Source organism: Physeter macrocephalus, chromosome 14 (assembly GCF_002837175.3).
Source record: "Physeter macrocephalus isolate SW-GA chromosome 14, ASM283717v5, whole genome shotgun sequence".
NCBI classification, from domain to species: domain Eukaryota; kingdom Metazoa; phylum Chordata; class Mammalia; order Artiodactyla; family Physeteridae; genus Physeter; species Physeter macrocephalus.
In genome coordinates, this window is record NC_041227.1 from 21247634 (window position 1) to 21260875 (window position 13242).

General features: G+C 48.3%; 1 protein-coding gene across 3 annotated transcripts in view; it reads left to right on the forward strand.

Moving 5' to 3' along the window:
- The window catches only part of MTCL2 (microtubule crosslinking factor 2), a 68699-nt gene that overhangs the window by 37541 nt on the left and 17916 nt on the right, over positions 1-13242 (forward strand). For all 3 annotated transcript variants that reach the window (XM_007116781.4, XM_028498453.2, XM_028498454.2), the window contains exons 4-8: positions 1416-1478; positions 2138-3322; positions 5199-5345; positions 8166-8291; positions 9383-9613. In XM_007116781.4, coding sequence (XP_007116843.3) covers positions 1416-1478; positions 2138-3322; positions 5199-5345; positions 8166-8291; positions 9383-9613 — 1752 coding nt within the window. The remainder of the gene's footprint in view (positions 1-1415; positions 1479-2137; positions 3323-5198; positions 5346-8165; positions 8292-9382; positions 9614-13242) is intronic.

Consider the following 13242-nt stretch of genomic DNA (forward strand, 5'->3'; position numbering starts at 1 on the left):
TCCGCGGCATGTGGGATCCTCCCAGACTGGGGCGCGAACCCGGTTCCCCTGCATCGGCAGGCGGACGCGCAACCACTGCGCCACCAGGGAAGCCCTCTCAGTATAGTTTTAATTCACGTTTCTCTACCATGAATAGGGTTGAGCATCTTCCTATGGTTGGAGCCATCTATCTTTTTTTGCATGTCAACTGGTTTTCATATCTTTAGCCCATTTTTCTATAGGTTTGTTGGACTTTTTCCTCTATTTTGTGAATCTCTTTACATATTTCAGGTATTAACCCTTTGTCAGTGTAATACATTGCAAATATTTTTTCCCAGTTAATCATTTCTATTTTTACTTTTCTTAGGGTATTTTTTTTCCCATGTAGAATTTGCTTATCTAATCAAATGTATCGATTTCTTCCCCTATCGCTTCTGTAGTTTTGAATCATGATGATTATTATAGGCTTATTTTGCTTTAATCTGCATGAAAACCTACCATTTAAATTGTAAAAAATGATCAGTTCCTCATCATTTCTAAGCCTCTTTTATAGTTATGATCTGTTTTACCATATTCATTTTGTTTATTAGTATCCATGCTGAATTAAAGTCCTCACTAGAATGTCAGTTCCATGAGCTCAGGATTCCCTGAGATGGAGATTTGCATACAAGAGGCTTCTGGAAACGTCCCCTTGGAATAACACCATCAGGGATCGAGGCAGAGGGAGAAGCTGAGCTGCAGAGCATTCACACCAATGGCCTCAGCTGATCCCATGGGGAGCTCTGGAGCTGGAGTGGGAAGGGGGCATGGACCAGTCACTAGATGTGGGTTCCCCGCCCCCCCCAGCACCCCCACCCAGGGAGGGCACGTGACCTTGGATGAGGTGGTTGCCCTCAGCCAATGGCCATCGCTGGGAGAGGGACTCAACTTTGAGGTCTTAGCCAGGGGAATGCGTGCCCCAGTCCTAAAGGGGGGATCTAGGCATAACACTCCAGCATCCCCCTCAAGTACCCTGTCTGTCATGGTCCCTGCTGTATTCTCCATGCCTAACTATGCCTGGCACGTGATAGGTGCTCAGGGAGTCGGAGTCTTTGGTGAATGAATGAAAGACAAACAAGAACAGAAACCCACATTTCTGGGTCTTGGGCTCAACCCAACTGGATCACAATTTCGGGGTGGGAGAGAAGGGAGGAACCCTGGGCAGGTGGGTTCAGAATCGTCTCAAGTGCTTCTGGCCTGTTCCCCATTTGCAGCCCATTGGGTGGTCTTGAGACTCCTCTGGCTCAACAGTTGATGCTGGTCAAGGCTGGACGTGGCTGGGCTGCGCTGGCCGGGGGGGCAGGGGCCCTCAGCGGAACCCTAGGCACCGTGACTGCTCTTTGGATGTGCATCACCCTTGTGAGCTTTCAGTTCAGTTTTTTTTAATCTCGCTCCAGCATTCCTTGAAGAAAAGAGGAACCCGCTCCCTTGGGAAGACGGACAAGAAACCTTCCATGCAGGTACCTCCCGTCAGCCTCCGCAGCCTCTGTGCAGCCCCCAGCAGTAGCTTTCAGTCTGAAGGCCCCAGGCCTAACTCCATGTGGCTCGGGGAGTCCCCAGAGGTGCCCACCCTGCCCCAGTTTCTACTCCATCCTCCCCTTGTTCACTTTCTTAGCTTCGCTGTGTACTTTACTTCCCCAAACTACACCCTGAGCCCATGGTTCTCACATGCTCCGCTAGAGAAAGTGCTATATGTAGCACCGGTCAGGCATAGAATATAGTTTCTAGTGGTCCTGGATGGTCAAGGTGTCAGGCACTTTTTATATATGTTGTCTCATTTAATTTTCTTCATGGTCTGTGAGGGAGGGAATGTTATTGCCCCATTTTACAGATGAGAAAACTGCAGTAGTAATGGTAGTAGTAGTAGCAGCAACACTGACCCTGGCAGAATGTTGCCTACTCCAGGAAGCCCTCCTGGACTCCCCAGGCTACATGCAGTGCCCCATCTGTGCTGCAATATGTATGTCCCCCTCTCTGCTTCCCCTCTGGACCCACAGCTCCTTGAGGGTCAGGGCTGTGTCCCCAGCACGTAGTTAGTGCTCCCTGAAATGCTGTGGCTGAGCCTCCCAACACTAACCTTGCTGGGTCGTGCCTGTCCCTGTTCCCCCTCGGGCCCCAGGAGGACAGTGCCGACCTCAAGTGCCAGCTGCACTTTGCAAAGGAGGAGTCGGCCCTCATGTGCAAGAAGCTCACCAAGCTGGCCAAGGAGAATGACAGCATGAAGGAGGAGCTGCTCAAGTACCGCTCGCTTTACGGGGACCTGGATGGCGCCCTGTCGGCCGAGGAGCTGGCGGACGCACCCCACTCGCGGGAGACCGAGCTCAAGGTTCATCTGAAGCTGGTGGAGGAGGAAGCCAACCTGCTGAGCCGCCGCATCGTGGAGCTGGAGGTGGAAAACCGCGGCCTGCGGGCCGAGATGGACGACATGAAGGATCACGGCGGCGGCTGCGGGGGCCCCGAGGCCCGCCTGGCTTTCTCCGCTCTGGGCGGCGGCGAGTGCGGGGAGAGCTTGGCGGAGCTGCGGCGACACCTGCAGTTCGTGGAGGAGGAGGCCGAGCTGCTCCGGCGCTCCTCAGCCGAGCTGGAGGATCAGAACAAGCTGCTGCTGAGCGAGCTGGCCAAGTACCGCTCGGAGCACGAGCTGGACGTGACGCTGTCGGAGGACAGCTGCTCCGTGCTCAGCGAGCCCTCGCAGGAGGAGCTGGCAGCCGCCAAGCTGCAGATCGGCGAGCTCAGCGGCAAGGTCAAGAAGCTGCAGTACGAGAACCGGGTGCTCCTCTCCAACCTCCAGCGCTGTGACCTCGCTTCCTGCCAGAGCACGCGGCCGATGCTGGAGACGGACGCTGAGGCCGGGGACTCGGCCCAGTGTGTGCCCGCAGCCCTCGGCGAGACCCACGGACCCCACACTGCCCGGCTCTGCAGGGCCCGGGAGGCCGAGGCGCTGCCGGGGCTGAGGGAGCAGGCCGTCCTGGTCAGCAAGGCCATCGACGTCCTGGTGTCCGATGCCAACGGCTTCACGGCCGGCCTCCGCCCGTATCTGGACAACGAGTGTGCCGACTTTCGGCTGCACGAGGCCCCCGGCAACAACAGCGAGGGCCCCAGGGACACCAAGCTGATCCACGCCCTCCTTGTGCGGCTGAGCTTGCTCCAGCAGGAGCTCCACGCCTTCACGCGGAAGGCGGACTCGGTCCTCGGGGGACCCAACAAGGAGCAGCCAGAGCCCTTCTCGACGCTGCCCCCCTTGGGCTCCCAGGGACCCTCCAAGGAGATTCTTCTGGCCAAAGACCTTGGCTCAGACTTCCAGGTAAGCTGTCCCAGTCACAGGCCCTATTACTTTTTTAATATATGTATGTATGGTTTTTTTTTACTGAACCATACATACAGAGAGGCACACAAAGCAGAAGTACACAGCTTAATGAATTTTCCCAAAGTGAGCACACCTGTGTAAGCGTCACCCAGGACAAGAACTTGAACGTGACCAGCACCCCAGAAGGCCCTCCTCAGGTCCCCTTTTAGCCACTATCCCCACTCCCAAGGGTAACCCCTCTCGATTCAGTTTTGCCTGTCTTTGAACTTTGCATAAATTGAATCACACAGAACACACTCACCTGTGCCTGACTTTTCACTCACCATTGTTTGTTGTCTCAGGTGGCAATAATTTGTGTGTCCTCATGGCTGAATATGATCTCATGGGGTGAATATACCACAGTTCTCTTAGTCATTTACTGTTGATAATGGGATTCATTCCAAAGCCCTATCTTTTTGCCAGGTCACCCTTTCTTCTTCTAAAGGTAATGAACTTCCAGACTTGATAGCTATAAACTACTACTTAGAAAAATTAAAATAGCAAAAACACTTGTCCCCCCAAAAAGCATCACTGCACGAGTAATCCATAAACATGCAAAGAGTTTCAGAAGTGCCTCTGGTAAAAAGATGAAGCCTCCTCCTCCCTGCTTCTTACTCCTTCAAGGTTTTGCTATTAACACTGGTTTTGGAGCACTGCTGTCATATAGGCACATGTGGACTGTTTAAAATTAACTTAATGAAAAGCACGATACATATAATTGACAATTCATTTCTTCAGTTCAGCCACATTTCAAGGGCTCGGTAGCTGCGTGTGTCAAGTGGTGCAGATCTAGAACATTTCATCATCACAGCATGTCCTTCTAACTCTTTCTCTCCGTGTACTCTCATATATTTGTTTTTGCCTCGAATTGTTTTATGTTATACCTCCTGCTACCACACAACTTGTTTTTCTTGTGTAATCTATCTATTTGTTCTTTTACTTACGATGCTTTATTTATTGTTCATATGCTTTTTGTTCTTAGCGCTGGAGGTGCCATGGTAAGCAGATAAACAGTTATGATTCCTCCTCCCCAGCCTATATCATCTAGTGGGGAAAGAGATGTTAATCAAAATATCATGCCATTGAATGGGAAATCACAAACTGAGATGAGGGCTCGCTAGGAAAGGTGCTGGCTTCTGTGAACGAGAAGCTTGACCTAGACCCTGGGTCAGGGAGGACCTCTGATCTGAGCTGAGATCAGAAGGATGGACTACCAGGGGAAGAGTGTTCTAAGCAGAGGGAACAGCCTGTGCAGAGGCATCACGGCCAGAAGGAGCAGGATGTGTCCAAGGACTAAGGGAAAGAGTGCGGCTGGACCTCAGTGTCGGAGGTTTGATCTTCATCCTGAGAGCAATGGGGGAGGGGCATCTTCCCATGTCTGTACAGGGAGGTTTAGCTCTTTCTTTTTGACAACTAATTTCTTTAATCAGTACTTTGTGCATCTGGCTCGATCTTGCTTTTCTGAAGCAAGCAGACTGCCCTATGTTGGGTCTCCCTCTTGGTTCTCCTTGGGGTAGGAATGAGCTGGGGCCGCATGTGTGGGAGGACAGTTGAAGCTGGCTCAGAAGGTTTGTGCACAAGACAGGCATTCACAGAATCAGTGTTTTTACTCACCACTAGTCATTCAGCCTTTCAACAGACATTCATGGGGTAGTCGCAGTGTGCCAGCCAGAGCTCGGGCTGAGCTACGGAGGCAAATCCACCTAGGCCCCTGCCCTCAGGTGTGCGGTCAGAGGCCTCTTACAGAGCCAGAGGCCTGGGTGGGTGCAGTTTCTAGCACCCCCGTGTCCCCCTCCCCATAGTTACCTTTAGTCTCTTCTGCCTGTGCCTCTAGGTGCAGCCACCTGACCTCAGGGACCTGCCGGAATGGGAGCCCAGGATACGCGAGGCCTTCCGCGGCGGCGACTTGGACTCCAAGCCCGACCCTAGCCGGAGCTTCAGGCCTTACCGAGCTGAAGACAATGATTCCTACGCCTCTGAGGTGGGCATAGGCCTGAGCGGGCAGTGCGGAGGGGAGGAGAATGGCTGAGGCCTCTCTAGAGCAGAGTGATCCGTGGAGAATCTTAGCTGGTGATGACATGGGTTTTGAGTATTTCCTTTGGTTCCAAGCTTCCTGACAGCAAGGGCTGAGAGGGAAACAAGGAAGTTTGGGCCATTCTCAGGGCCTGATGAAAGGAAGTTTATAAACTTCTCCGAGGAAATTGATCTTGTTCTCCTATACCACTGAATTCCACAGGGAATTTACTAATTTATGTCATTTAATGGAAACAGTAATTTGTTTAGCAGGAAGGCAGCAATCGCTACAGTCAGGCTGACTGGGTCCAAATTGTGGATCTAGGTATGCTAGTTGTAAAATTGTAAAAGTGTCACTTTACTTCTCTGATCCTCAGTTTTCTCGCCTTTAAAGTAAAGGTAATGTGTCATACGGTTGTTGAAAGGATTAAATACATGAAAAGCCTTAGCTTAAGGCCTGGTCCATGTTGGGTGAGGAGGAGGAGGAGGAGGAGGAGGAGGATGACACATCACTGGGCTTCAGGAGACCTGCCAGGCTGTGTGGCCTCAGGCATGTTCCCACTCTCTGGCTGCAGCTTCCTCACCTGTAATATGGGAGGATTAGAGTGGGTGGTGGCTGTAGAATTTCTAGGATTCCCTGGTCCTTGAGGAATTCTGGATGGTTCTGAGCCCCTCCCAAGCCTCCTGAGCCTCTCCCCAGCACTTCCTAATGAACCTGAAGCAGGAAAAGGCTCCTATGGACTGGATGGGGCCTCCCTGAGACTCCTGAACCATGGAGAGTCTCATGTGTGTCCCAACCTGAGCGTCCTTTTCTTCTCAGCATCTCTAGGAAGGCAACTTTTAGTCCCAGGGAGGCCAGTCTGCAACTGTGAAGGGGGAGAAGCTCCCTTGAAGCTGATAGATCAAACTCTTGAAGTGGTCTGAGTGTCCTAGCAGCCATGGCAAAAGAGGAGGGGAGGGGGCAGGAATCATGAGATACTTAGTTCTTAATTTTTGAGAAAAAGAGATAGGCCAGCTCACCTGCAGAGAAAATAATTTCCTACCTGCCCTCAATTATTGTTTCATTCAGCCACTCTTTACTGAGAAGTCACAATTTGCCAGGCACCGTGTTGGGCACTGAGTTTAAGGAGAACACCAGAGATAGGTAGTATTAAGCCCTTTAAGGATTTTTAATAAAAAGCAGGCATACGCAGGACTTCCGTGGTGGTCCAGTGGTTGAGAAACTGCCTTCCAATGCAGGGGATGCGGGTTCGATCCCTGGTTGGGGAACAAAGATCCCACATGCCTCGGGACAACTAAGCCTGCATGCTGCAACTACTGAGCCCGGACACCACAGCTAGAGAGCCCACGTGCCGCAACTACTGAGCCCATGCGCCCTGGAGCCCATGAGCCACAACTAGAGAGAAGCCCGTGCACCGCAACAAAAGATTCCGTGTGCCGCAACTAAGACCCGACGCAGCCAAATAAATATTAAAAACAAAAAAACAAAAACAGGCATACAGGATATACCTCAAGCCAGAGTGCCTTCCATTGCCAAATTTTTACATTATTGGCCAGATAACGAGTGTTTGGTTTTTTCACAGAGGGGCATCTTGCCATACCTGGAAACCTTTTATGTAGGTGTTGGAGCTGACATTTCCCCTTTTTGTTTTCCTGCTTAACATGACAGCATAAAAATTTCCCTTTATTAGTAGAACTACTTTTAGAAATCGTAAGTGAAGTATAACATACATGCAGTAAAGCACTCATATTGTAAGTGTACGGCTCAAATAATTTTCATAAACCGAACACTACTGTGTAGTCAGCAAGCAAATCAATGAACAGAGCATGACCTGGCCCTGGAAGCTTCCCTTCTACTCCCCATCTAGTCACCAGCCTGACTTCTCACAAAATAGATTTTTTTTGCTTGTTTAGCTACAAATCCTTATAAACCCAATCCCCCCTGCCCCTCCCCGCACCAAAGGTAGAGTTTTATTGCCTTTTTTGTAAGGTTTTATTATATAGTCATTATAAACAACAAATAACTATAATAAAGTCCCTAAGCAGCATTGCATAAGGATATAAAGAAGAAAGTCAAGATCACAAGATTATCACATAATTAACCACTGTGAACATTTAGTTTGTGTGTGTCCATGTCCTTCATGTTTTTCTATTGAGTATATATATTTTTAACTTTTTATTGAAGCATAACATAATAATATACATACAATAAAGGGCACTATCCCTTTTTTTTTTTTTAATTTTATTTTATTTTTGGTCATGCCACGCGGCTTGCAGGATCTTAGTTCCCCGACGAGGGATCGAACCCTCATCCTCGGCAGTGAAAGTGTGGAGTCCTAACCACTGGACCACCAGAGAATTCGCTAGGGCACTATCCTTAAGTGTGCAGTTGAATGGATTTTAACATAAGTATAGACCCATTAAACACATATGGTTGATCCCCAGCTTATCTTAGTTGTTTGTAAATTACTGCAATTATAAACAAGACGAACATCTTTGTGAACTAAACTGAGTTTTCATAGTATTTATTTTCTACAAATAAATTTCTGCAAGAAATTATCAAACTAAAATTATAACAATAGCTAGGTTTGATGTGCGCTGTTTCATTTCATCGTCATGACAACCCACCGAGGTAGGGACAGCTGCCGTGCCTGGTTTATACTGGAAGGACAGCTTGGGCCTGACTTACTGCAATTGCTCTCCTACGACTCTTGTCCTTTGACTGCAGCTTCTGTCCTCCTCCTGCTCTCTCCCTCCTCCTTATCTGTGTCCCTCATCTCGACCCCAGATCAAGGAGTTGCAGCTGGTGCTGGCCGAAGCACATGACAGCCTCCGGGGCCTGCAAGAGCAGCTCTCCCAGGAGCGGCAGCTGCGGAAGGAGGAGGCTGAAAACTTCAACCAGAAAATGGTGCAGGTGGGTGGTGCCCAGTGCTCTCCTGCACCTACTGCAGCCTGTCTTCCCTGAACCAAACCTTAGCGGTCCATGGGTCTTCAGAGGCAGGAATGTCAGGGGAAACCTGTGTCTTCTCGCCCCGTGCTGTACTGGTGCTTATGCATTAGCTGTGCTGGGCTGGAATCCTGGGCTTGTCTTTGACTGTCTGTGTGACCTCAGGCCCATTCTGTCTCGTCTCTGGGCTTCAGTTTACCATCTATGAAATATTGCCCCGTCAGTGTTGAAAATCTGTATTAGAAAGGCCGTAGGCCTGGCTGGTAATCAAGATGGTAGCTCTGCTAGTAGAAAGCATTTATTAAGCCCTTACTGTATGTCAGGGCACTTGCCACACATCATGTCCTTTAATCCTCATGTTTTCCCCTGTGAAGTGTGTCCCCATTTTACAGGTGGGGAAACTGATGCCCAGAGTGCTGAAGTGCTTTGCCCAGAGTTGCACTTGCAGGGCAAGGTGGGGCTAGGATTCTTTTGTTTGTTTGTTTGTTTTTAATATTTTTTTATTATTTATTTTATTTATTTGGCTGCTCCGGGTCTTAGTTGCAACACACAAGATCTTCATTGCAGCATGCAGGATCTTTAGTTGCGGCATGCAAACTCTGAGTTGCGGCATGCATGCGGGGTCTAGTTCCCCGACCAGGGATCGAACCTGGGGCCCCCTGCGTTGGGAGCGTGGAGTCTTACCCACTGGATCACCAGGGAAGTCCCTGGGGCTGGGATTCTAATCCAGGTTATTGGCTCCCTCTGAGCCATTACACTGCGTTGCTTACTAGGGTGTTAACGCGACAGCCTTCCTCACCCCGAGCATGCCCTTTGCTCTGCATGTGGATCACCCCTCCCTGCCATCACTGCTCACCCTCCCAGGTTCCTCAATGAATGTGAGAGTTTATGAGAAACATTGGTTCCTGGTATGGGCTCATTAGATGATGTCATGGTTTCTATAATCAGACAGAGCTGATTCAGATCCCAGCTTTCACTGATTTTTACTGTGATTGCTGCTGTTTTTATGAGTCTCTCTCCCCTGGAGTAGCATAGGGAACTGTTTATTCCCCTTGCAGCTGAAGGAGGACCAGCAGAGGGCACTCCTGCGGCGGGAGTTTGAGCTGCAGAGTCTGAGCCTGCAGCGGAGGCTGGAGCAGAAATTCTGGAGCCAGGAGAAGAACATGTTGGTTCAGGAGTCCCAGCAGTTCAAGCACAACTTCCTCCTGCTCTTCATGAAGCTCAGGTGGTTCCTCAAGCGCTGGCGGCAGGGCAAGGTTTTGCCCAACGAGGGGGATGACTTCCTTGAGGTATGGTTCCCCCGGGACTGGGACTGGGGTGGGGTGGAGTGGGGTAGAGGAGAGAGGACAGGAGGGACATAGCCCCGGGGCCTCAGATACGAGGCATCAGCTTGCCCCTTCCATCCTTGCGTTCATTCATTCATTCCTTCAGCATCGGTTTGTTGAGAACCAGCTGTTTACTGAGTGCTGTGGCAGATGCCGGGGAGACCGTGGTGAAGACAACAGACTCGGTCCCGGCCTCGCCAGGAAGAAGTCTGCTTGGGGGCCAGTAGGTCTTTAACACCTCTCTGGTATTTGTTGGTTTCCCTTTTTAACAAACCTGAGTCTCGAGCTGGCAATAGGATATAGATGCGTTTAATGATCTGGTTTCGTTGTTTTTGCATTATATGCAAATATAGTACATATTAATGTTTTTTACTCTTTTAAGGTACAATTTATATACAGTAAGGTGCACACATCTTAAGTTTACAGCTGATGAAGTTTTATAGTCTACACCCTGCAGATACATAGTATAGCATCACCCAGATCAAAATGAGCACATTTCCAGTGCTCCAGAAGGCTCCCGGGTGCCACAGGTGATATGCCCACCCCAGCAGTCAGCACTATTCTGACACCATGGATTAATCTTGCCTATTCTAGAACTTCATACAAGTGCGTGTAGTCTTTTGTGTCTGGCTTTTGCTTAATATAATTCTTTGAGATTCATCCACATTTTACCCATAAAAGTAGTTAATTCTTTTTTTTTTTTTTTTGTGGTATGCGGGCCTCCCTCAGCTGTGGCCTCTCCCGTTGCGGAGCACAGGCCCCGGACGCGCAGGCTCAGCGGCCATGGCTCACGGGCCCAGCCGCTCCGCGGCATGTGGGATCCTCCCGGACCGGGGCGCAAACCCGGTTCCCCTGCATCGGCAGGCAGACGCGCAACCACTGCGCCACCAGGGAAGCCCCTAAAAGTAGTTGATTCTTTATTGCTGCTTATTTTTCACTTATGAATATACCTATTTTATTTTTAATGTCACCTTTGACAATGATAATGGGCACTGGCTTTCCATTTTTAGTAATATCAACTTCCTTTTTTAGATATGTTTATTTAACTAGAAAGAGTAGGTTGACTTTAAAGCATTACTGATAGTACAGATAGTATTTGGGTGTGGCAGGAAACATGACGAGTGGAGCTTTGGGAATGTGTGAAGATTGGGAAGGACTCACGTGGCCCATTTGTCCCTCAGCCTGTGCAGGACCCTCTGTCCTCAAATCCCCTTCCTCCTGTCACAATCAGGACGCTGACATTGCTAGGAGAAGGGGGCATGTAAGGATGTCATACCTCAGTCACACCCACCTGAGTTGGCACTGCTCACCTTGGCCTTGGCCTTTTAGGTACAGGTACCTTTGCCCTAGCCCAGGCTTGGCCCTTCTCTGGTTCAAGCTACTCATTCCAGAGCCAATGGGGACCAGTGGCAGTCCCCATGTACCCCTGTCAGGGGTCCCCCAGAGTAGCCTGAATGTCCCAGGAGCAGGGGATGGTGGTTAGACCTGAATCTGTAGCAGGAGTTTCCTCCCCCACCCCCAGTGGGGCTCATAGGCCACCCGCCTCCTCCCCAAGGGCCTCTAGAGAGAGTTGCTGACCATCTTTAGATGAACACATTCCCTGCTGCCCTCTCCCAGGAATGTCTGACATGGAGGCACCCCTATGAGAAGCACCTGGAAAGCCCAGCATGGCTGCCCCTCGAGCATCGCTCTTTGTGACACCTGGGGACTCCTATTTGAAGCCACTGTCTGCTTTAGGACTGTCCCTCCTGTTTGGAAGTCCCACACAAGCCTCTGGATGAAGCCCAGTTTGTTTTTTTTTTAATAACTTTTTAAAAATTTATTTTTTTATATTATAGTAAAATATATTGTACATAACATAAATTTTACCATTGTAACCATTTTTAAGTTTACAGTTCACTGGCATTAAGTACATTCACATTGTTGTGTAACCATCACCTCTGTCCATCTCCAGAACTCTTCATCTTGTAAAACTGAAACTCTTACCCATTCACTCCTTATTCCCCGCTCCACCTGCCCTATTCTACTCTCTGCTGTATGAGTTTGACTTCATTAGATTCCACATATAAGTGAGATCTTGTAGTATTTCTCTTTCTGTCTCTGGCTTATTTTGCTTAGCATGATGTCTTCCAGGTTCATCCATGTCCATGTTGTCACAAATTGCAGGATTTCCTTCTTTTTTAAGGCTGAATAATATTTCCTTGTATATATATTTCACTTTTTCTTTACCCGTTCATTCATAGACATATACTTAGGTTGTTTCCATATCTTGGCTACTGTGAATAATGCCACAGTGAACATAGAGAGATCCAGATTTCATTTTCTTTGGATATATACCCACAAGTGGGATTGCTAGATCGTATGGGAGATCTATTTTTAATTTTGGGGGAAACTTCTATACTGTTTTCCATAGCTGAAGCCCACTTTTGGCTGCTAGGGAAGATGTTTCCCCCTCCATCAAAAAAAAATGAATTGCCTTCAGGCCACGTAGCCTGATTTTAAATCAGGTTGTCTCAGGCAAACTCTTCATATTTGGTGAAAATCTTTCTAGCCATTTCAGTGTACTGGGATAACAGAGAGAAACAGAAACTTACTTTAGGAAAAAAAATAAGGTGTAACCATAGAAAATAAAATAATATACATGCCTATATTAAATAGAAATATACATACTTACTGAGATAGACATGATAAGAAACATAACCACCCACGTTGTAAAAAATACATATATACATGGATATAATGATATAAAGCCCATGTGTATAAAATACATATAAACAAGTACATAATAAAATACAGATAATCATATAAATAACAAACTTGATGTACATTCATACTTTTAAAGAATATGTGTGTCCACACATGTAGAATTAAAACTATATATATGGGGCTTCCCTGGTGAAGCAGTGGTTGAGAGTCCGCCTGCCGATGCAGGGGACACGGGTTCGTGCCCCGGTCCGGGAAGATCCCACATGCCGCAGAGCGGCTGGGCCCGTGAGCCATGGCGCTGAGCCTGCGCGTCTGGAGCCTGTGCTCCGAAACGGGAGAGGCCACAACAGTGAGAGGCCCGCGTACCGCAAAAAAAAAACAACAACTATATATATGAATGATAACCCTCATATATTGAGTATTTATAGTGTCCTGGGCACTGTGTTAAATGCTCTATTTGGATAATTGCATTTCACTTGTACACATACCCTATGATGTGGAAACAGTTATTATCCCCATTCTACTGCAGATAAAGATCTTTGATTCCTTGTCCTCAATTCTGAAATCCAGAAGCTCTGAGAACTGTGTTTTGTTGGGTCTAACTCAGTTGGAAAAAATTGACCTGACATTCATTTGGCAGCAAAACCTTTATTTACCCCATTTCCTGTTCGTACTCACATGTTTGAAGGGGAAATATTGGTGTCCACGAGCATAGGGTATCTCACCAGACGGGGCTGTTTTACAATATACAGTGTAGGTATACCATATTATCTTTCTAAATCCCGATTAATTCTGAATTCCAAGCACACCCGGCCCAAAGAATTTCAGAGAAAGAATTGTGCACCTGTGTATACAGATAATCAAAAGTCAGTATGTTTAGATACTGG